Consider the following 24,011-nt stretch of genomic DNA (forward strand, 5'->3'; position numbering starts at 1 on the left):
GGTGCGTTTCGGTGGGTCAGTGTGGACTTGTTGGGCCGAAGGGCCTGTTTCCACACTGTAAATAATCTAATCTAATCTCAAGCCCTTGTTTCTAACAGACACCTGGTTTAGTTTTGAGGAGCTTTGACAGTGTCAGTTAAGAGAGCATCCTGAAGGTGTCTCTGTTTGGTGAGTTGTCTCTTCAATCAGCCTTCAGAGCTGAGAGATGTTCCAACGCCTTCTGGAGGTTCACAACTACTTTCACCGTTAGGAACGAAAATCCTGGGAGAGAAAAAAAGGCTTTCTTTGGGACAGTGTAACTCCCATGTAACGTTATATACAATTGTATTGCTGACTGGACATTGTGTGATTGGCTACATTATCAAATCATGTTCTAACCCGTTGCCCAAGTGCTTCATCTCTAGTTCTGAATGGGAAGGCTTAGACGACAACCTGCATTGATTCATTCTCACCTTTGTCCTAAGCCCATCTCGCTTTCTCTATCCACCTGCCTCTCTTTGCCTCAATCTGTCTCCTTTTCCTTCACCTGCTTTGACTCTTCCACACACTCTTTCACACTTTTGATCTATCGAGGTCTCCTTTAATTCCTTTCCTAGTCTTTTATGCGACCTTTTGGGTCTGTTTCTACTCTCCTCCCTTTCATTTCGTCCATTAGGGTCAGCACCAAGGACAAAAGCTGTTTTCACATATTACCGGTTCCGGATAATGGAGGTTTGGGTGATTTGTGGTAGCAATCCAGTGCACCCTGACGAGCCAAGATCAACAGTATCTTCCGGGCGGATGCACAGATTGGCTCCACACTGCTGTCGACAGCGCCTCTCAAAGAACACGTAGAATAATAATTTAAAAAGTAGATTTTAAATTAAATAAATGAGAGGAGAACATTAACCAGAGGTTACCGGTTCAGGCAGATCTGGTGTGATTAACCAGGGAGAGCTCTGAAAATCAAAGAGTGAGTTGAAGGGGACCGAAACAAAATGAGAAAGAAGGAGCCAGAAATGGAGGTGTATGCAGTCAGGAAAATAGAAAAAAGCAAGTCGGAAAGTTTCAATGGATTATAACGATTTTGTCTCTCAGTTGGGTGTAAATAATACACAGAAATAATTTGTCTGTAGTTTACCACTGGGATCTGTTACTTTTTGTTGTTTCTTTAATTTTTCTGTTCACCGTCTTCAATCTTCCATTAAATATGTCCCACTTTCTTATTCAACCAGGTTTTCCATTTGATTCCACTCCTTTAAACTCACTCTTTCAGTCTTCCAGATCAGATAGAATGTGAGCTTGAGGTTTGATGCTGAATCCAGAGAATAATTTAGATTTATAGAAATTAGAATCATAAAGGCAACTCTAAACGTCACCAGTACATTTATTATAAAAATGCTCCTGGGGTATCTACAAAATGAAGAGTATGGCAGGAACAAAAGGAAGTAACAAGTTAAAACGATTGGTGCGTGAGAATTGGCCTCAGATCCTGGACATGCTTAATTGAATATTTTTTGCCAGAAGAATCGAAATGTCCACTCTCCCTATTTCGATGGTCCTCAAAACCCTAGTGAACAATGCTCCAGTTGCAGCTCCTGCCCGGTTTTAGATATCTGGATCTAAATTGTAAGGTGTTTCTTCTAGTCTCTGTCTCCTTTCATATTCTCTGAATTCTTCGCTTCTTCCCGTCCTACCATTTTAAAAAATGTGTAAATCTAGAGCGTAGGAAAGCCGTACTAATGTGGCCTCATGCTTTCCCATTTGCACCATTAAATAGAAAGCTGTGTTTACAGACAACTCGAACTGAGACCAGGCCATGGATGAAATTGCGGTGGGAAACGCCACACTTCCACAGATTAGTCAATGAACCAGTGACAGCGCGGGTTGAACCTTCACACAAGTTGTTTACATGTTTCACTGAAGTTACATTATGTCGAGGTGGTGATGCTCAGGATAAAATTCACTACTTTGATGATTTGAGGCTGAAACAGTAACATGTAGGAACGGGCCACTGCAGACTCTAACTATGGATTTTTAATAATTAGAACAACGTTAATCTTCTTCTGTCCCATTCCAGTAGTTAAATTATTTCCTTTTGAGACACGACGTTAAAGCTGAAATTGTCCACGTGATAGTGCTATGATTGGCAATGGTTTCGCAAGGATACCGTACTCTAGACATTTAATTGGTGCAACTGTCTATCTAGCACACCTGAAATGGCAGATTGATTTTCCCGATTTCATTTATGAAAGTATATGATATATTCCAAAACAAAATGAACAGTTAGAACATGCATTTCCTTTTTAAGACCAAGTGTTTAGAGAGGAACACACTGATGCTATTGGGGTTAATTGTCAGAATTAGACTATGTACATTGACCCTAGGGATTGTATCAGTATTATTTTTGATATTTCTGTCAAAATTTCTAATAAATTGACAGACAAAAGCTGCACCACATTCACTGAAATTGAGGCCACACTAATGACCATCTGAGAGTCAATCGTCGTTAGTAGTCTTCTCCAAACCTACGAACAAAACAAAGACGTGATAACTTACATTTAGGCATCTTATTATAGCTCTCAAAAAAGAAATTAATGTGCTTAAAACAATAAATTACGCTGAAGCATATTTGCTTTTGACATCGTGATAATGTTACCATACCTGACTTACTTGGTAATAGAAACATGAACATTTCGGTCAATATGTTCATTTACTAGCACTGTACCCGCATGAGTTAACTAAAAGCTGTCTGCCTGACTCTTATGGCTTTGTGATTTTTTTTCCACGTTCTTTTCTGGAATAGGTTTGTGTTTTGTTCCTTTTTCATGGCCTCACTCACCCTCTTCATTCCATCTTCGCGTAAGCTGGTTTTCCCTTTCCTTCTGCATTTATTATACTTTCTTTCTTCATCTACCTAACTTCTTCGCTAGCTGTTTTCTTTTTTTCTCTCCCTTTGTTGCACATGCATTTCTTCTTCCTCCTGCTATCACACAATTCTATATCTCCTTTTCTCATTCTTTTTGGTCTTTCATATTTGTTATGTTAGAGATATGCAGCAAAGATTGACATATTGGAAAGGTTGATAACAAACAAAAGAAATATTTGCATTAGACATCTTAAAACCTTAAATTACATATAAATAACAAAATAATTATAAAGTAAAAATGACAGCTCATGGAAGTACTTTAAAACAAAACTAATGACTGACATTCCTGATGAAGGGCTTTTGCTCGGAACGTCGATTTTCCTGCTCCTCGGATGCTGCCTGACCTGCTGTGCTTTTCCAGCACCACTCTAATCTAAACTCTGGTTTCCAGCATCTGCAGTCCTCACTTTTTCCTGAAATCAAAGTCAAAGCTGAGTCAAAATATAATGTGAAAAACTTTGAAATGTCGATTATATATTTAAGGCATTCCATGCAAAACATTTCATGATCAACTAGGTTTGACTGTTCATGCTGATAAACAACTGCCTACATAACTCCATAAGAGAGAAAATGTTTTAGCTCAGACAATTCCTTGCTAATGAAATTACAAATTAATCACTTACTAAGTGACCACTTTCGGCATGCAGCAGGCTTCTTCAAAAATAAACTGCTACCATAACATAGAAAATTGCATCTTGTTGCTCTTCAACTTTTATGATGAAAATGCAGAGGAAAAATGTGACATTAACGATCATAGACCTTTCCGTATGTCATGAAACTGCTGTCTAACAGTATTTACATAATAAGTCTTTTTTCACTCTCAAGAAGCCTGCTGCATGCTGGAAGTGGTCATTTTGTAAGTGATTAATTTGTAATTTCATCAGCAAAGAAATCTTTGAGCTAAAACATTTTCCTTCTTATGCAATACAAATACATAAGCATGAAAAAGCATACATTTACACATGCATTATACACATACAAACATCAACAAATATACGTGTACACAAACACACAATGTTTACACATTCAATTACATGTATATACCCCACAGAATATATTTAAATTTGTTATGCATATCCAAACATACCTCATAAAGATGACCAAAATAGAACAAATGCTTTATTACCTTTATAATTAAAAATGCTTTTATACTACTTTAGCGCTAATGGGACATGAATCAGTCACAGATATTAGAAATGTTTGGTAGTAGCCCTTTAAGTGAATTCTCTTTGCAGATTAATTTTGTTTTTAACCAAGGGATTGTCCAATCTCACATAATGCCTTATAATTTCCTTCTCCTCTTCTTTTTAAAGGTATTATGAGACTGGAAGTATTAAGCCAGGAGTAATTGGAGGATCCAAACCAAAGGTCGCTACACCCAAAGTGGTAGATAAAATCGCCGACTACAAGCGCCAAAACCCCACCATGTTTGCCTGGGAGATTCGAGATAGACTGTTGGCAGAGAGAGTCTGTGACAATGATACAGTGCCTAGTGTCAGTTCTATTAACAGGTACTGACCCATAGGGGGTGCACTGTCCAACTTTAACTGACGTTATTCTCATACAGCAACTTTATTCTGTTTCAGTGATTTGTAAATTGGACTGGAGTAGATGGACAAAAGAATCAGAAAATAAAAAAAAAGCTGATAGCACTAATTTTGAGAAATTTGGTCACTTAAATATTAGTATGTAAATAACTTTAAAAATTATATTTCATTTTCCCAGATTCCCGTTTCATCTTCTGAAGAATTAGATCCTAATTGAGGTACAGCTCTACAGGTCCTAGGCCAGTCTGATGTCGTGCCCAAGTGATTATTCCTCATCCTGCAATTCTATACAGTGACTTTCCATGGCACTACTTAATTCCTTCTTAACATTAGTAACTTCTTTCTGTCACCATGCAATTTTGTTGATTTTTTTCTTCTTTCATGCGTTTGCCTCCTTCTAATTAATCACTTTTGGCATAAACAACTGTTTTTCTTTAATTGAACAAATCTAGGTCATTATACCTCCATCTTCTTCCTGCCTTTCACTCTGGGATCCTCAAAATAATTTCAGTCTTTTAAAGTTATATTCTCCATGTTTGTCATAAATCTGAACAGTGGTCTAATCTTTGACTCCTCTCATAGCTTTTTGTATTTAGGGCTAAGTATCTGCTACAATGACGAATTTTACATGGATGATGGTGTTTTCTGGAAGCTTAATTTCTCCCTTTCATACCAACAGTCATTCACCAACAACTCATCACTTTCAGCTGCTTAAGTCAGTTAAAAGAACATGAGAAACACTTCTATACTGTTCCAAAACCTCTTTCTTGTATCCTTAGGTAGACTGTAGTCCCTCTCTTACCTTTAGAATTCAATTTCTCTCATTCTTTCTATCATCTATGTTATTACAGCTAAGTCTCTTAACTTTCTTACCTACATTTCTTCTAAGCTACAAATAGACCAAACTAAATTCCTTTCCACCTGCTTACATCAGTGGTGCATTAAAATTAAAAATCTTAACCGGTCCTACTGAGTCATCTTCTTCAGATGATACTTTCTGGGGTCCTCAAAACTGAAGAAGAATCATGTAATGGCTATAGGGCAAAAGGAGGCTGTTATGCATTCATTCAGGAGTTCAGGATTTTGCAAGAACAACCAAGTAGTCTCACACTACCAACTACATTATTACTCCTGCAATATTTTTTCTTTAACTTCATTTTCTTTTGAAAACTATCTTTGAATTTGACTCCACATCCTTTCTGGCAGTACATTCTAGATCACAATCTCTTGACACAAAGAAAGGCTTTTCCTCATGTCAGCTTTGGCTGTTTGATTTTGTAAAAATACTGTGTTAATATTTCATGTATCATGAAAAGCTGGTACTGACCCCTGAGTATCCCACTGGATACCACCCTTCAGTCTGGCAGTAACTATTCACCACTACTCACTGTTTTCTACCATTTGGCCAATTCCATATCCCTATTGTCATTGCTGTTTTTGTGTTGGTAAGCTTCAACTTTGCTGACAAGCCAGCTGTGTGGCACTTCATCCAATGCCATTTGTGAGTCCCTGTACTCTCGAACGACCACATGACTCTCATCACATTGGTGGTTTAGTGGACAGTGAAGAAGGTTATTAAAGACTACAAATAGATTTTGATCAATCAGCTGAGGAGTAGCAGATGGGGTTTAATTTAGATAAATGCGAGGTATTGCATTTTGGTGAAACAACTAAGGATAGGTCTTACACAATTAATGATACGTCTCCGGCTGGTGTGGTAGAACAGAGAGACTTAGGGTTTAGGTACATAATTCTTTAAAATTTGCATCACAGAGACAGGGTGGTTAAGAGAGCATTTAGCACACTTGTCTTCATTGCTCAGACGTTTGAGTAAAGGATTTGGGATGTCATGTTGAGGTTGTACAGAACATTTGTGAGGCATCTTTGGGGGTACTGTGTGTAATTCTAGTTGCCCCTGCTTTGGGAAGAATATTACTAAATCCAGGATGTTGCCAGGAATGGAGGGTTTGAGCTATAAAAATAGGCTGGATAGGCTGGGAGGTTTTCACTGGAGCATAAGAGGTTGAGGGGTCAACTTATAGAGGTTTATAAAATCATGAGGGGTATAAATAAGGTGAATTGCAAGGGTCTTTTCCATAGGATGGGGGATTTCAAAACTAGGTGGCATATGTCAGAGAAGAACGGTGGCACAGTGGTTAGCACTGCTGCCTCACAGCGCCGGAGACCCGGGTTCAATTCCCGCCTCAGGCAACTGACTGTGTGGAGTTTGCACGTTCTCCCCGTGTCTGCGTGGGTTTCCTCCGGGTGCTCCGGTTTCCTCCCACAGTCACAAAGATGTGCAGGTCAGGTGAATTGGCCATGCTAAATTGCCCATAGTGTTAGGTGAGGGATAAATGGAGGGGTATGGGTGGGTTGCGCTTCGGCAGGCCGGTGTGGACTTGTTGGGCTGAAGGGCCTGTTTCCACACTGTAACATAATGTAATCTAATCTAATCTAAAAAAGGTCATGAGGAGCAACTTCTTGACACAGAGTGGTTTGTGTGTGTATTGAATTGCCAGAGGAAATAGTGGATGCAGGTACAGTTACAACGTCTGTAAGACATTTGGATAAGTATATACATAAGAAAGTTTTGAAGGGATGTGGGCCAAGTGCAGGCAAGTTTAGTTTGGGAACATGGTCAACATGGACTGGTTGGACTGAATGTTTCCATGCTGTATGACTCAATTACTCTAAATCTCCCTGTTACCCTATCAATAAACTCATTCGAATGATTAAACATGATTTAGTTTTAGCAACTCTGCACTACCTGTTCAGGTGGCTATTCATTTTGGCTGGATTATAGTTTCTAAAAGCTTCAGCACTACTGACATCAAATTGATTAATCTATAATTGCATGATTATACTTATTCTATTTTAAGAACAAATGTGTAACAATCACAATCTATAAGTGCTCTGGCACCGCCTCCTTTTTATCTATCTTCTATCAAGTCAGCCAGTACCTTCTCTTTATCAATGTTCAATCCATTCAGCATTGTCAAGCCTCTCCTCTCTTACTGTGACTTTGATAGTTATTCTTTTTAATAAAGACAAAGGCAAGAATTCTTCTAGCACCATGTTCATGTCCTCTGCTTCCATCTGTATGTTTCATTTTTGGTCTGTAGTCTGACCTATCCCTCCTCCTATCATGTGTCGATTATTTATTTGCCTTTTTGAGAGGACTTGAGGACTTTTTGATGTTTTTTTATGTTAGCTGTCAATCTTTCTCTCATATTCTCTTATCTCACTTTTGACACGCTCTCTGAATTTTTCCATATTTAGCCTGATTCTCTCTTGTGTTAGAAACATGACATCTATTATACATTACCTTTTTCTGCTTCATTTTACTCTACTATTTTCATCATCCAGAGAGTTCTGATTTTGGTTGCCGTGCTTTCTACCTTCATTAGAATTTACCTAAACTGTGTTCAGATTACCTGTTCCTTAAAGGATGCTGATTAAAGGATACAGTTTTGTCCTTCAATTATTTATTCCAATTTGAGTCAGTTCCCTTTCCAACTCTCTGGAAATTCACCAATTAAGCATTTTTTTCTAGAATGCTTTTTGTCCTATTCTGTAGCTTCATTTATATCCTAGGATCATTATATACTAGGTAATCTCCTACTGCATTTGCTTAACTTGACTACCTTGATCTCCACAGAGATTCAACAAAGTGTCCATCCTCTTTAAAAAAATGATTTGCTGTAATATGTAGCCCTCATAACATAATGCAAGTTTTAAATTTGCATTATCATTATAATTGGTATTAGTACACTGACGTAAACAGAGGAAAGGTGGAAATGATTAAAGTCACAAGAAAATCTCTGACCGTCAAGTGTCAATTTATAAACAAAATGTGAAAGCAGTTAGATACAAAGAGAAAGAATACGCATTTAACAATATCCTCCTTTTTGGACCACCGTTGAAGGCAGTAATGAGAATCATTATTGTAATTCTCAAGTTTTATTTCACTGTTTTATTGAACTGCAGCATTAATAGGTTATACCTTAGGTTGTACTGATTTTAAAACTTGATTTGTTACTTCAAATTACATGTCTTCTGTGGCTCAATTTGTAGTATGTTTGTCTTCTGAATCCAAAGTTTGTGGATTCAAGCCTACTCCAATACTTGGACGCAAAAATCTATACTGATGCTGCAGTGCAATAAATGCTTTACAATGCGTTAATAAGTACAATAGCATATGTATAAAATTGGTTTTGTACTAACTTCCTGAAATAGATCAGGACCAGCATTCCTTAGCAGCAATAGTGGATGATACTTTGTGTTGTAATGCTTTAAAAGACTGGATTATTTACCTGGATATAAATGGATTGTGTCTTCTGTGACTTACTGTGTAGCACATTTGCCTAAAGTGTCCCAATATTGTGGATTTAAACCCTCTCCGGTACTTGAGCATAGACATCTAGGCTGACAGTAAAATGCAATACTGAGGGAGAGCTACTCTGTAGGTGGTTCTGTTCTTCAGATGAACTATTAAACTGAGGTCTTGTCTTCTCTCCAAGTATAATTATTTTGAAGAAGAGTAGTGAGTTTTTCCTGGTATGCTGGCCAATATTTATTGCTCAGTCGACACCATAAAAAACGATTATTTAGTTGTTGTCACATTGCTGTTTAGGGGACTTGCTGTGTACATACTGGCTGGCACTTTCTCTGCATTATTACACTCCAAGTGTTCTTCATAGGTTTTAGACTGCATTGGGATGTACAGTGGTCGATATAAATATGAGCTTTATTTTACAATAAACAGATTAAGTTAAAGAAAAGTGACATCAGAACATATCTCTATCTATAAGATGAAGTCCCATTATTTACCTTACTTGTAGAAGAGTATTCCCAAAATTGCGGAAAAGGGAAAACTTAGGCAGAGATCAGACTGCCTCACCAGTGTATTACTGTTTTACCACCACAGTTACTTATCCTAGAAGACAGACAACAGTTCCACACTCCAAATGAATGAAAGGTGGGGTGAGCAGCCTTGTTTCAACGTTGGTGCAAAGCTGGTGCTGTTATCTCTGAAGTAGAAAGACAGAGATTAAAATACACACCAGGTTTAAGAGCACAATCTCTGCCGGCACTTAATTTAGTATTTTGCTATCAAAAATTTAGTCCTTTGGATGAGACAACTAAAAAAAAAGATCAGCTTGCCTTTCAGGTAGACTTAGACAATCCATTGTACATTTTCTGAAGACCAGGACTCCTTCTGGTATTGTGGCTAATATTTAATTTTCAACACCACAAAACAAAAATATCTGCTCATTCATCTCACTTGTTGTTTGTGCAAACTGTGTACCAACGGACCGTTGTGTTTGCCTTCATTATAACAGTGACAGCATTTTAAAAGTAATTTATTGGTTGTGGATCACTCCGTACCACTCTGAAAAGGTGTAAGATTCTTTCATAGTGGGTATTCAATTGTCGCACACCTCCTCATGTCTAACTCTCTGGCTCCACAGCACTGTGGTCACAACTTGGGAGCTATTCCTCCATTATTCTTGACTGGGACATGGGGCATGGTTACATAAGGTAAGAGTAGAGAAGTGCAAAGTAAATTCACTCCTTGAAACATGCATAGATTATTTATTTTACAAGAAACTTGTCATGTTTGGAATTTTATGTATAATTCTTAAGAGAAACATCATATGAAAAGAATTAGTAGAAAGTTCTTAGTTTGGAGTTATTTAATTTTTTTTCTTTTTGGAATGTGTTCTTGAAAATTGATTTTCTTTAATTAATTTACCTTTATTCAGGATTATTCGAACAAAGGTGCAGCAACCTCCAAACCAGCAATCGCCGGTCACATCCCATACCATAGGTGAGAATCATTGTTATTTTGTCACTTCCCTTCCATTAGAATGATACTGCTTTAAATCTTTGAAAGATCTGATATTCTTTCTCAGGATTAAATGGTGTCTACAATGTCTATTTACCTCTGTAGGAACTCATTCTTGCTCTCTGGTCCAAATCCTTTCTATGTTGTTTCTTGTGACCTCCTCCCCATGCATGCACCTTGTTTTCCTGATACCAGCACAATCAAGACAGTCATGTCATTTCCAGGGTGATATAGTGTTTTTGGAGTATTGTTGTGGTTGAATTTATTCTGGTAACTGGAAAGTATTCCATCATATTCCTGACTTCTGCCTTGTAGATGATGGGATGGTGGATTTGGTAAAACAAGAGGTGAATCACTGACCATATAACTTCCAGCTTTTGACTTGCTGTTGTAGCCAGAGGATTATTGTGGTTGGTTCAGTCCAAGTTTTGGTTAATAGTGGCCTGCAGGGTTTTGAAAATGGAGTATTTAACAATAGTAATTTCAATTATTGTCAAGGGAGGGGAATTACACTTTCTCTTGTTGGAGATGACCATTGCCTGACACTTGTGGGACATTAATGTTACTTGCTACTTATCAATCCATGTATGAGTATTGTTAAAGTCTTGCTATGTGTAGGGAACGTCTGCTTCTTTATCTGAGGAGTTGCATATGGAGATGAACACTACGGAATGATCAATGAAAATTTCAACACCTGACTTTGTGATAGAAGAAAGATCATTAAGGAAGAAGCTGAAAATGAGCTTATGATGATGTCTTGAGCAGTTCCTGTGGAAATGTCTTGGAGCTCAGCTGATTGGCCTTTAACAAAAAAAACCATCTGTCTTTGCACTATGCATGCCTCCCATTAGTAAAGAATTTTCCCCTGATAATCCTGCCTTTTGTGGACAGGTTATGCCTAGGCTATTTCCATATTGTCAGGTAGTGCTAGTGTTGTAACTGCTGGAACAGTCAGGCTGAGGGTGGCACGTTGTCAGGACCACTATCCTGTGCTGAAGCCAGTGTTCTCAGCTGTTCCTTGGTAACACATTGGGTGAGTGAAATTGATTGAACATAGGCTTCTGTTAATGGTGGGTACCTGAAGAAGAGGTTGTGATGGCATTTCTGTAGAACCTTTGGCTGAAGATGGTTGTAAATACTGCAGCCTTATCTTTTGTAGTAAGGCAAAGGGCTCTGCCATCATTGAAGTTGCAAAACTGCACAAAAGGTTAGTTAATTGTCAACCACTGTTCATGACTGGATGTGATTCAGAGCTTCCACCTGATGCACCTGTTGTAAAATCACTTTGTTCTGTCTAACTCATGTTGCTTCTGCTGTTCTGCATGTATACAGATGTATGCAGTAGCTTTGCCAGATTTACATCTAAAATTTTGGTACATCCTTTCAAGCTCTTCTACATTCCTTTTTTAAACCATGGCTGGATTTCTGTATTGACAGTAATAACTTTTTCAAAAATATACTTTATTCAGAAAAATTGCAGAAATTCAATAAATAATACATAAATAAGTGCATTTGACATTAAATCAAGTTTCTTTCAACATTGTACATTGGGTTCCTTCATAATCTTGACATGAAAGTTTATATTTACAATGTTTATTTATGTTTTCTATCAAACCTTTTTTCATACGAACAACCTAAAGTTCTTTACAAGGTTCTCAATTCCTTGTTATACTATGATAGAAGGGCTTTAATCAGTGCCTTTCCCAATTAGCCTTTGCAGCAGTTATCTCATGCTTTAGTGCTTCTGTCAGCAAATAATCTTTTACCTTGAAATGTGCTAGTCTGCAACAGTCTGTCATCAACTGCTCTTTGCATTGGAAGACTAGCAGATCAGACCAAGTAAAGTATTTCATTGAGTTGATTGTCTTCTAGTTGATATTAGCTCTATGTGCATCCCTGTGATGCTAGTAAAGATAGAATGAGGAATGTGCTGGGCTATGAGGCTACAGATTGTGATGAAATACAATTCTGCTACTGCTGATAGCCCACTGTATCTCATGAAAACTCATCTCCTGCACCTGGCCATGCCTAGCCTTGATATGAATACACATTAGGCCACTATTGTATTCATTCTCGATCAGACTGATCTCAAAACATGATATGAGGATTAACCTCTAATTAGTTACTACTCATTTGAGCAATAACTGAAACGTAACCTGATTGTTATTATGGTTGGGTTTCTCTGTTTAACAATCAAACTGCTCAAATTCTCAACTGCCTCTGTATTTCTAAGCAACTTAATACTTCAAATGAAATTTGCCAATATAACTTGGGTTTTGAAGTCTGACGATTATTATGATAAAAAGATTTCACATTGTAATACAAAATTGAAATCTAAAATTTAAAACAGCAATAGAATGGCCATTGAATGTGATGTAATTAAAGTAATAAATTCACAAAGGGGACTATTCATTACATTTTCTGCATCATTAGGTACTAAGGAGTTATGAAAGTTTTTTTTCTTTTCTTTTAATTTCTGTTCTCCTGTGCTGATTGTGTCTTTGCAGTTCTCAGCATGAGATTCAGGTTTCTATTAAAATTGAGCTCTTTTAATGTGTAATTTTTAAGCATAACTCTCTGCACTCCTGTATGTTTATGCTTTACAGCACTGATGGACTATCAATTGCCAAGCTTTGCATTGACTGTGTTATAAAGTGGTTGTTTTAGGCACAATGGTACTTTTCAAAAACTGAGATTGTAAGAAATTAAGGATTCATTGAAGAACTCCAATTCCATTCTTACCATCTTTCCTCAAGACAGTGTCTCATATTGGGGAATAGTTTCACTGAAAGTGAGATCTTCAGTACCTCAACTGAGTGTCTTTATGTGCCAGATTAGACAGTGAACTTCAGTGGATAATTTCCCTCCACACAATATTTTCTGTGGGTAAATTATTAAATGCAGTTCATTCCTTTCAATGGTATGACCAATTTAAAGACTGGTAAAGCCAACTCAAGTAAAGAAATTAATTTCATTGCCGAATATCCTTAAGCTTCTTTTAGATTCAACAGACCAATATCCACAGTTTCTAATGGGTTCAATAGTTGAATGTACATAGAGTTCTCACAGTTTCAATGGATTAATATCTGAATGTCTTCAACTCAGGATCTTTATGTTGGAAGTTTGGAGTTCAATTAATTAAGATAAGACGACACAGAGACTGCTACATTGGTTAAACAGAACTAGTTGGGCTACAGTAAAACAACTACAGACTTCAAAATCAATTAAAAGGGACTGTCGAGCCGATTGTGTTAACTGTCTTTCAGACATTTCCTGATCTGTGGCCTGGCTGCTCTTATGTTCAAATGAAAAAACTGGGGCTGGACACTTCATGGCCATGTCACAAGTGTTGGGATCCATGTGTGAATTCTAGAAAAAAATATTTTTATTAATGTCAACTTAATGATTAAGAAAGGTCAGAAATGTTGACAAAACTGTTTGATGAAACAATGTATATTTAGATTTGAGTTGAATTTAACACCATGGATGCAGATCAGGTTTGCATCTTTGGATGTCTGCAATCCTAATCCTGTTTATCCTGAGTGTAGAAGGTTGCTTTATGTGCAATCATTTTGAAACACAGTCTTAGTTGGGAAACCACTATTGACTGTGCTGGATTGGTTTCAGGTCTGGGTAGTTTATTTATTGTATTCTGTCTAAACCTTGCTGTTGTTGTTTCGGCACAGCACCAAGCACAGTGGCAGTGACTCCTGTTCCATCTGCTGCCACTGACCCTGCGGGATCCTCCTACTCTATCAGTGGCATTCTGGGAATCACACCTTCCAGTGCTGAGAATAACAAGAGAAAACGTGATGAAGGTAAGTGGAAGAACACCAGCTAGAAAAATAAAACTCCTTTCTGAGGAATTAATATGAATGTTATCATGTCAAAGAGAGAAATGCAAACACTTTCTTCTTGTAGATACAGAATGTTCTGCTTTTGCTATTAAATCCAAATTCCTCATTGGTATGAAGTAAAGTCAGATTTGGAATGATAATGCATTGACTTGGTTAGCACAGTGAATGATGAAAGAGCACAACCTTTGGCAGTTAGTGCTAAAGTTACAACGATATAACTTCAAATGGAATAAATAAATTCAAATTGATTATTATTTACACCAGAGAAGCATGGTGTAACAATATACTTTTGAACTGCAGATAAAGGATCAGGCTATTATTGTTACTTAAGCAGAAATTAATGGCTGTTTTGAAATGTAAAAACATTTTCTGATAATCAACGTTTTGGAATTTAAAGTCATAGTCTTACTATGTTTTATATTTTTTTAGTTGATATTCTTGAATTTTTATGGTCGTTTGTAGATAGAAGGCAGCATGAAATGTAACAGTTTTTCATTGCCTTGTTTATCACCTATGTACAAAACCAAATACTTCTCCAGGTACCATTATTTTTATTGTCCCTGGTTGTGTTGTGTGAGTCTTTTTACAACATGTTAAGTTTGAAAAGTACGCATTTTGCTGTAACAGAGGCGTATGTGCAGACATTTACACAGAGACATTGTTTGCGCTGCCAGTTGATTGAAATGCTGCTATAGGCATGAGTTAATAGGGTGACGGTGATCATAGGACAGAGTTCTCCAGCTGTGGTCCTGTTTACTGAAATGTGAAAACTGGGAAAGGGAAGATGATATACTGTTCAATTCTGAACAATATTGGAGAGATGCACACTTCATGCATTCTTGTTATTCACTGTTTTTCTAAAGTTCTATTTTTGCAGTTTTCTGAGCTGTGAAACCTAATTCAGGCTGTTGTGAGATGTGCCATGCACTCTGAATGAATATGAAGCACTGTTTAGCCCAAGATTTGTCACAAAGTGCAGTACATATTTTTCATTAATATTCAAACCCTATACTTGAAGTATCTGTTTTCCAGTATATGATGTCCTAACTAGTTTGTTTAACTTTGATTTGTCATCTTATATGCAGATAACATTATAATTTGCATAAATTTTAAGCTATTAACATATTAAAACATGTTATTTAAAAAATATAGCTTTCCAGTGGCACTTTAGCAAATTGGAAACTTTAATTTTTGAATGCGTGAAAGGGAAGGCATCAATAATCTTTCACTAATGCTTAGTTCACATCATGTTGGAGTGTGGGCTAGGACCTTAACTCCATCTCAGTATCCTTAGTATTTCCACCAGCAATTAGGATTCTAGCTGACTGTTTGCTGTAGTTTTATTTACAGAACAATGCTATTTTAATAGCAGTGAATCAATACATTTGTGTGAAATATTCTCTCCAAAGCCCATAAAGTGGGTTACTAAAAAGATAAAGCATGCATAGATCAAATTAATTATTTACCTTTTGAATTGCTTTATATGAGGTTTTGGCTTTTTCAAAAGACACCATCTCTTTCAAGTTAGTGGGTGTTTGAGGTTGGTTAGACCAGGAATACCAACCAGAAGAGTATGGGAATCAAAATGAAGGTCAGATGGCATTTATTTTCCAGATACAGATCCCGGTTATGTTATTACCAATTTTGCACTAACCCTTTGTCTTAAAGATGTTGGATGCTACTGAGAACATTTCCATGGGTGCAGTTCAGCACCCGGCAGCCCATTGAAGTGGGCAGTTTTTGCTCAATGTACGGCTAGACAGTGGTTGAATCTGCCACTGTGGAGTTTGCAGGAAAGTTCACTAATGGATATGATGCTTCTTATTTCCATGGATACTGGGGGATGGCTAATTGTAGTATTGCCACTCTCATTCAGACTGAAAGCAGTGCATTGGACGCCAATCCTGGCACCTTCTCTAGAATTCAGCTACATCTTCCTTTTACAACCTGGACTTTTGTAGTTATTATCCAAGTGTTTTAACATAGAATCAAAGCTTTTGATTAAACCTACCCTTTCCTGGTATGTGGGCATTGCTGACATTAGATAAAAAATTGATGCTATGCTGTCTTTAAAAGTTGCTGTTTTTCGAGGAGGAATTGTTTTGAAGTGAGTCATGAACTATAATATTTTGAAGAACCCAGGTGTGTCTCTGGTATGTAACTCTTGGGACTCATAAGTTCATACCATTGGCCCTATGGTTTTTGCAGAACTGAATAAAAATAGTACAATTTCTTAATCAGTCTGCTAACGTTAGATGGGATTGTGCTTTCCTTGGCAATTGGAGAGGTTGAAATAGGTCTCAGTTGCGATGCTGCATTCAAACAAATTGCCTGAACAGATCCACGGTGTATGATATTTGAAGGATAGGCGGTTGCATGATATACCAGATGATAGCTATCTTTACAGTTGTTCCCTAACAAGGGACTGTACCTTCAGGAAACATAAAAGTATATCAGCATGATTATACAATGAGCCTCTGAGCCTGCTCTGCCATCTAAATCATGGCTGATCATCTACCTCACTACCACATCCCTGCACTATCCTCGTTTCACTTGATGCCATTAATGACTACAAACCTATCAATCTCTGGAACTTACTTACTGAGCTTCCCTTGCTCTCTGGAATGGATAATTCTGATGATTCACCACACTCTTAGTGAAGAACTTCCACCTATCTCATTCCTAAATGACTTGCCTTTGGTGAAGGAGAAAGAGAGCTAACATTTTCACAGTGGGGAGAAAGTCAGCACCTATACAGTAGGATGGAGAGGAAAGAAAGAGAGACAATAATTTTCTTCAACACAGAAGAGAGCGAGAGAGCAAGCGGGAATACCTTCTGGAAGAAGGGAGAGAGTCAGAACCCTTCGGTAATAGACAGAGAAAAAGAATGAGAGCTAACAGCCTCAGGGTAGGATAGAGAGTCAGTACCTTCAGGGACAGAAACAATAACTCAGCACCTTCAGGGAGGGAGAAAGAAAAAAAAATCACAAGTTGAAATAGAATAACTAGCTTTCTGGTTGTAGATTTTAATGGACTGAGGTTGATGAGCAGTGAGAATTAAAACTCATGCTTGACCAAATGAGACAGTCTCGATTTATTCCAGCTCTGCTTTTCATATTAGGATTTCTAACTAACAACTTTCCTCATATGCACTTGACTTTATCAGAGGAAGCGTAAGATTTTAATGAACTTTGTTATCGCTGGCCAAGACAGCTTTACAATATCAGTAAGTAACATTTACAAACAGTGCAGGCATTCCGAGTCCAGGGTATTGTAAAAGCAGGCTGTAATCTAAATAACCTCAGGGACTCTGAAACTCCTGTACAATCTAATGAGCTCATAGCTCATTAACCACCACATATAAAATCTTTTCTTAAATTTGTGAAATGTGGACTCCAAGTGCCTATTTTCTAAAGAAGCAGCACAGGGACAAGAGTAGGCCATTCAGCCCCTTGGGTCTGCATCTTCATTCAATTAGATCATGGCTGATACGTACCTCAACTTCATATCCCTTGATAACTTTTACCCAAAATAAAACCTATCAAGCTGAGACTTATAAGTTCCAAGTGCTTCTGTGTCCAATGCCTTTCAGTGCAGAGAATTGCAGATTTCTACTCTCACTATTGTGTGAAGAAGTGCTTCCAGATTTCCCTCCTAAATGGCCTAGGTTGCATTTTAATGTTATGTCCCCTTGTTCTTGACTCCTTCATCAGGGGAAATATTTTTCCTTTAGATTCCTTTTAAAATTTTAAATCCCTCACTGCCCTCAAAGAAATGCATATATTTAATTCCCAGTCGCATTCTGGTGAATCTAACGAAACACCTTGCTATGCCAATATATATTTCCTCAGGTATGACATCCAAAATCAAACCGCATGCAGAATTCTATATGGACTCTGATGAAGGCTATAATGCTATTGAAGCAAACCTTCTGCCCTGTTGTATTTCCTGCCTGAGATAGAAGTCAACATTTCATTAGCCTGTTTGAACGTCTTTTTGTACCTGTCTTGTAGCTTTAAATGATTTGTGTACTTTGATGCCAAATCTCGTTGTTCTTCTGAAGTTCCTAATGCTTTAGCATTTGGAACATGTTCTGATTTATCTTTATCAGACTGAAGGTGAATGACCACACACTTGCAACATTAAACTCCATCTGTCACAGTTTTGCCAACTCACTTAATTTGTATTGCTTTGCAACTTTCTACTTCCATTTGCAATATTCAATGTGCCTTCTAATTTAGGCCACATGCAACCTCAAATAAATAATTCTCTATTCCTTCATTCAAGTCATTAATAAATATGGTGAAATTAGGACCCAGGACATTTGTTACAACCTAATGATTAGAGTACCTACCTTTTTATTTCCACATTGTGTTTTCTACCTTCTAATTAATTTTGAGCTTGAGTCAAAACCCATCTTGAATTCATGCACTCTCATTTTATTTCCAAATGGGTATGAACTATCCAATAATCTACACGAGCTAGTAAAATGGATTTATTATATCAATGAAAAATAAAAATAAATGTTTACTTTACAATATATACAGATGGTTTAAAAAGAAAAACTCAATATGTTTTACTATTTATATAGTCCCTTTCAGCCTAGGACTTACCAAAACATTTCAAAGACAATTGACTATTTGTTAATTGTATTCCCATCATAATAATGGAAAGGCTTCATGATTGAACATGTAAGTAGAAGGTTAAATGCTCCACGTTGGCTAATTTTAGTCAGGGCAGAAATAGGAGTCACAATATTTTAACCCAGCTCCATTCCTAATTCCAGTTCACTTTTCAGTGGCTCCTTCCAAGACAGTGCATGCTTGCAGATGTCATATCTGGGGCTGGGACCATGATGCTTCCATGGTTGAATAGGCTATTAATACTTCCATGAGGAACAGCTACCTGGAAGAGCTGCTGATGGAATAAAACAATAGCTCTGCAGAATTCGCCATCTCAGAGAGGGAAGAAAGGCAGGAGGGAAGTGGATGGATGCTTGTGAGTGAGAAGGTTTTACTTCAGTGTTTGGCAATTTCTGAATATCTCACATTACTGCTGGAAACTCCTTGGTTTTTCATTCTTTCTCAGACACCCTCTATTCATACACGTTTATTGTTTAATATTAGCTCTGCTTTCCCTGAAAGCTTGCTGCAGCTGTCAGTGTGCATGCCATATCCTTGATGTCTAGTGACATTCACAAAAGGTTAATAATGTCTTGTGATGCCCGTACTGTAGATTTATCATGGAATAATCTGCAACTGACTACAAAGAAATTCAACATCCCTTGTAGATATTCATTTGTTCTACATTACAAAAATAAAGCAAAAAATGTAGAGACCAAAATCCCAATCCTTTCATCAAATGAGAATGGAACAGAATATTTTGCGGTGATACATTTGTAAGTAAGCTCATCAGTTTGATTTTATATTTAGTGCAGAATAGTTTTAGCCCTGTAACAATAATATCAGCTTGACTCAGCATTTGCTAGTTGCCTCTGAATTAAAAGGTTGTGAATTAAAGTTCTACTCGAGGAACTGAATGCATAATCCAGACTGATACTTTAGTCCAGTACAGAGTGAGTGTATCCAGATTAGACATGTGGCTTTTTAGATGAGATATTAAAGCATATTTACCTGCTGTCTCAATGGAGTTAAAAGATCCCATGGTAGTATTTGAAGGAGGCCAGGCAGTTCCTTTTGGTGTCTTGGCCAATATTTGTAACACATGCAAATAATCTAGCCATTGTCACATTGCTGCTTAAATTTATGATGGCCTCCTACTTTATAACAGTGACTATATTTTGAAACAAAAATAGAAATTGCTGGAAAAGCTCAGCAGGTCTGGCAGCAACTGTGGAGAGAAATCAGAGTTAACGTTTTGGGTGTGAGTGACCCTTCCTCAGAACTGAACCTGAAATATTAACACTAATTTACCTCCACTGATGCTGCCAGGCCTGCTGATCTTTTACAGCAATTTCTATTTTTGTTTCAAAATATAGTCACTGTTATAAAGTAGGAGGCCATCATAAGTTTAAGCAGCAATGTGACAATGGCTAGATTATTTGCATGTGTTACAAGTATTGGATTTACAGCATCCACAGTTCTTTTGGTTTTTAACTATTTTTTGAAATGCACATAATTAACTATAAGGCTTGTGCAGCAGCCTTCAAATAGTGCCATAAGATCTTTAGCTTTCATCTGAAAGATTAACTCGTCATTTATCTATTTGATGTTTGAGAACTTACTGTGTGCAATTGATTGCTACACTTGCCTACAAAGTATACAATAAAAAAGCACCAATTCAGTGGCTGTCAAGGATTTGGGAATGTGAAGGTGCATAGTGTAAATAGAAGGTCTTTCTATTTACAGAACTGAGATATAGTGCAGGAATGAAAATGTTTTACAACGGGACAGCTGCGTCTTGATTCTGGACTTTGTACTTTTGACCCATTTAATAGTGCTATTCTTTTACAGTCACCTTCAGTGCTGCTGGCCCTATATATCAGAATATTCTTATTCATTTTTTGCAGGTCACATCTGACCCTCAGAATCTCAGTTTGTTCCTTTCCAAATGGCAATTGACCTGGAGGGGCTAAAATAATTTTTAAAAGTGTTTTGTTACTCGTTCTCTATTTTACTCGTGTTGTTAGATTCCAGATTAGCTTCACGTTTAAACCAGTGAGTCACAGAATATTTGTTGACGGGGGAAGGCAGTGTCTGTTGGGTTTCTGCATGAATTAAAGAGCAATTTTCCCCTCCTCTGTTTCCTGGAGTAAATGGATTTAGAGCAGATGTTGTGCCTTGGTGGGAGATCTGTTGCTGAATCTCAGTACAAGGACATCTGTCGTGGATTGTTATACAATAGATGGGACTTTCACTCGTCATTTCGACTTAAAGGGAGGAGGGACTTTGGTAGGGGCTTGATAGGTGTTATGGGCTGATTAATGCCGGTCATTTATCCTTGACAAACAGAGTGACGATGGGAGTTCTGTCTTTTACATTAATTAATATAACAGCGGGGCTGGAAACAATTTGCTTCAATAAAACTACCCCACTTGCACAGTTCATCAATCGAGGCTGTAGAGTCCACGCAAAGTTTATTTTTACAAAACTGATACAGAAAATGTCTTTGAGTTAGAATAAGGTCCCTGTCACAGGAGAAGCTGCACACACCTCGTGTTGGTAATGGTTCCTTACAGTTGTTTGAGAGGACTTTTGCTATCGTTAATCACGGTATGGCGCCAACATCATTGGTGATTCATTCACTGTTAAGGACCGTGAACAACCTGATAGTACACCAAGCTCCCCCACGTAGTCACGTTGCTGTTGCTTTGATCTCCCGGAGAGTTTCCAGTCATTGATATTCCCCGGAATAGTGAAGACCCGTCCACAGAGTGTTCAGAGGCCATTTGAACCCTCCACCCTCCTGAGGAACTGGCAAATCCCTATGCTTGAGGCACAACCTATTTATGGACCAGTATCTGAAATATTTAACTGCAGAGAGTCTCGCTGGGTTTGACTGGAATTGACATCCCTTTCTCCTTAGAGTTACAATTACAACGGTGGCCGACACTACTGCCTCACAGCGGTAGGGACCCGGGTTCAACTCCCACCTCAGCAACTGTCTGTGTGGAGTTTGCACATTCTCCCCGTGTCTGCGTGGGTTTGCTCTGGTTTCCTCCCACAGTCCAAAAAATGTGTAGGTTAGGTGAATTGGCCGTAGTGTGAGGTGTAGGGGAATGGGTCTGGGTGGTTTGCTCTTCTGAGTAGACTTGTTGGGCTGAAGTACCTGTTTCCACGCTGTAAGTTATCCAATCGTTTTTTAACCGAAGTCTGGGCTCTAAAGAAACAGTGTTATTGTGGCTATTAATTGTGAGAAAGGTAGTATTGATAGAAATTGCCCGGAAAGGCCAATGATAAAGATCCTAAACTGGACAGCTGGAAGACCTGGCCATCTTAACTCCAAGAAAGATTTGCATGTAATGAAATATTCAATTGAAGTGGAGTGTAACAATATCATGCCCCAGAAACAACAAATGAGATAATGTCTAGACAGTCAAATTTTGAGATGGTAGTAGACGGATAAGTATTGATCAGGAGAATTTCCCAGTTGTTTCAATGAGTGCCATCAAAGTCTTTCATATTAGTCTGAGGGAACGGATGGGTTCTTGGTTTAATTCCTCAACTGGAAATTAGTACCCATGACAATTCAGGACCAGTTCCACCACAGAACACATCAGATGGCCTCCTTCTTTAAAGACCGCAATTTCCCTCCCACGTGGTTGATGATGCCCACCGGTGCACCTTAACCACTTCCTGCACCTCTGCCCTCGAACCTCACTCCTCCAACTGCAACAAGCCAGAATACCCCTGGTCCTCACCTTACATCGCATCATCCTCCACCATTTAGATTAGATTAGATTCCCTACAGTTTGGGAAACAGGCCCTTCGGCCCAACAAGTCCACACCGACCCGTCAAAGAGTAACCCACCCGGACCCATTTCCCTCTGACTAATGCACCTAACACAATGGGCAATTTAGCATGGCCAATTCACCTGACCTGCACATTTTTGGACTGTGGGAGGAAACCAGAGCACTCGGAGGAAACGCAGGCAGACACGGGGAGAGTGTGCAAACTCCACACAGACAGTTGCCCGAGGCTGGAATCGAACCTGGGACCCATCCGCCACCTACAAATGGACCCCACCATTGGAGATATATTTCCCTCCCCACGCCTATCTGCTTTCCATAAAGACCATTTCCTCTGCAACTATCTTGTCAGGTCCATGTCCCCCAGCAACCCACCCTCCCCTCCTATTATCTTCCCTTGCCACAGGAATTGCAAAACCGTCACCTCCATCCAACGCCCCAAAGGAGACTTCCACATCCATCAAAGTTTCACCTGCCCTTCCACACATGTCATTTGCTGTATCTGTTGCTCCTGATGTGGTCTCATCTACATTGGCGAGATAGGACATCTATTCACAATGTGCTTCAGAGAATATCTCTGGGACACCCGCACCAACCAACCCCACTGCCCTGTGGCTGAACACTTCAACTCCCTCTCCCACTCTGCCAAGGACATGCAGGTCCTGGGCCTCCTCACTCCCTCACCACCCAATGCCTGGAGGAAGAACGCCTCATCTTCCACCTCGGGACCCTCAATGGCATCAATGTGGATTTCACATGTTTCCTCATTTCCCCTCCCCCCACCTTATCCCAGCTCCAATCTTCCAGCTCAGCACCACCCTCATGACTTATCCTACTTGTCCATCTTGCTTCCCACCTAACCACTCCACCCTCCCCTCTGACCTATCACCTTCACCCCCACCTCCATCCAACTATTACACTGGCAGCTACCTTCCCCCCACCCCCACCCTCCTCCCATTTATCTCTCCAACCGAAGCTCCCAGCCTCATTTCTGATGAAGGGCTTTTGCTGGAAATGTTGATCCTCCTGCTCCTCAGATGCTTCCTGACCTGTTGTGCTTTTCCAGCACCACTCTCTCGACCCATGACAATTCAGCACTCTGCAGTAATGCTGTGAAATGCTGAAACAGACTACAGACTCAAGTCTCTGGAGTTGGTCTTGAACCTACATCCTTCAAAGTTTCAGTGTAAAAACTATTAATGAGCCAAAACTTGAGAAGGAAATTTTGCTTATTTGCTTTAGAAATTAAGGGTTTTCATGGTTTTTCAAGATTCTAAGAGGAGTTAACCAAATGAATCCCAGCAAAGTTCTCACAGCAATGGGTTGAGGACAAATGAGGTGGAAGTCAGGAAGAATATTTTCTTTGTGGGTAATAGTCTTGTGGGGATGACCATTAAAATTGACAGTATATACTGACTTCAG

General features: G+C 38.6%; 1 protein-coding gene across 6 annotated transcripts in view; it reads left to right on the forward strand.

The window, feature by feature from the left end:
- The window catches only part of pax5 (paired box 5), a 217,224-nt gene that overhangs the window by 20,835 nt on the left and 172,378 nt on the right, over positions 1-24,011 (forward strand). For all 6 annotated transcript variants that reach the window (XM_072589664.1, XM_072589644.1, XM_072589672.1 and 3 more), the window contains 3 exons: positions 4,222-4,419; positions 10,221-10,285; positions 13,990-14,121. In XM_072589664.1, the coding sequence (XP_072445765.1) occupies positions 4,222-4,419; positions 10,221-10,285; positions 13,990-14,121 (395 nt within the window). The remainder of the gene's footprint in view (positions 1-4,221; positions 4,420-10,220; positions 10,286-13,989; positions 14,122-24,011) is intronic.

Source organism: Chiloscyllium punctatum, chromosome 2, assembly GCF_047496795.1.
Source record: "Chiloscyllium punctatum isolate Juve2018m chromosome 2, sChiPun1.3, whole genome shotgun sequence".
Lineage (NCBI taxonomy): Eukaryota > Metazoa > Chordata > Chondrichthyes > Orectolobiformes > Hemiscylliidae > Chiloscyllium > Chiloscyllium punctatum.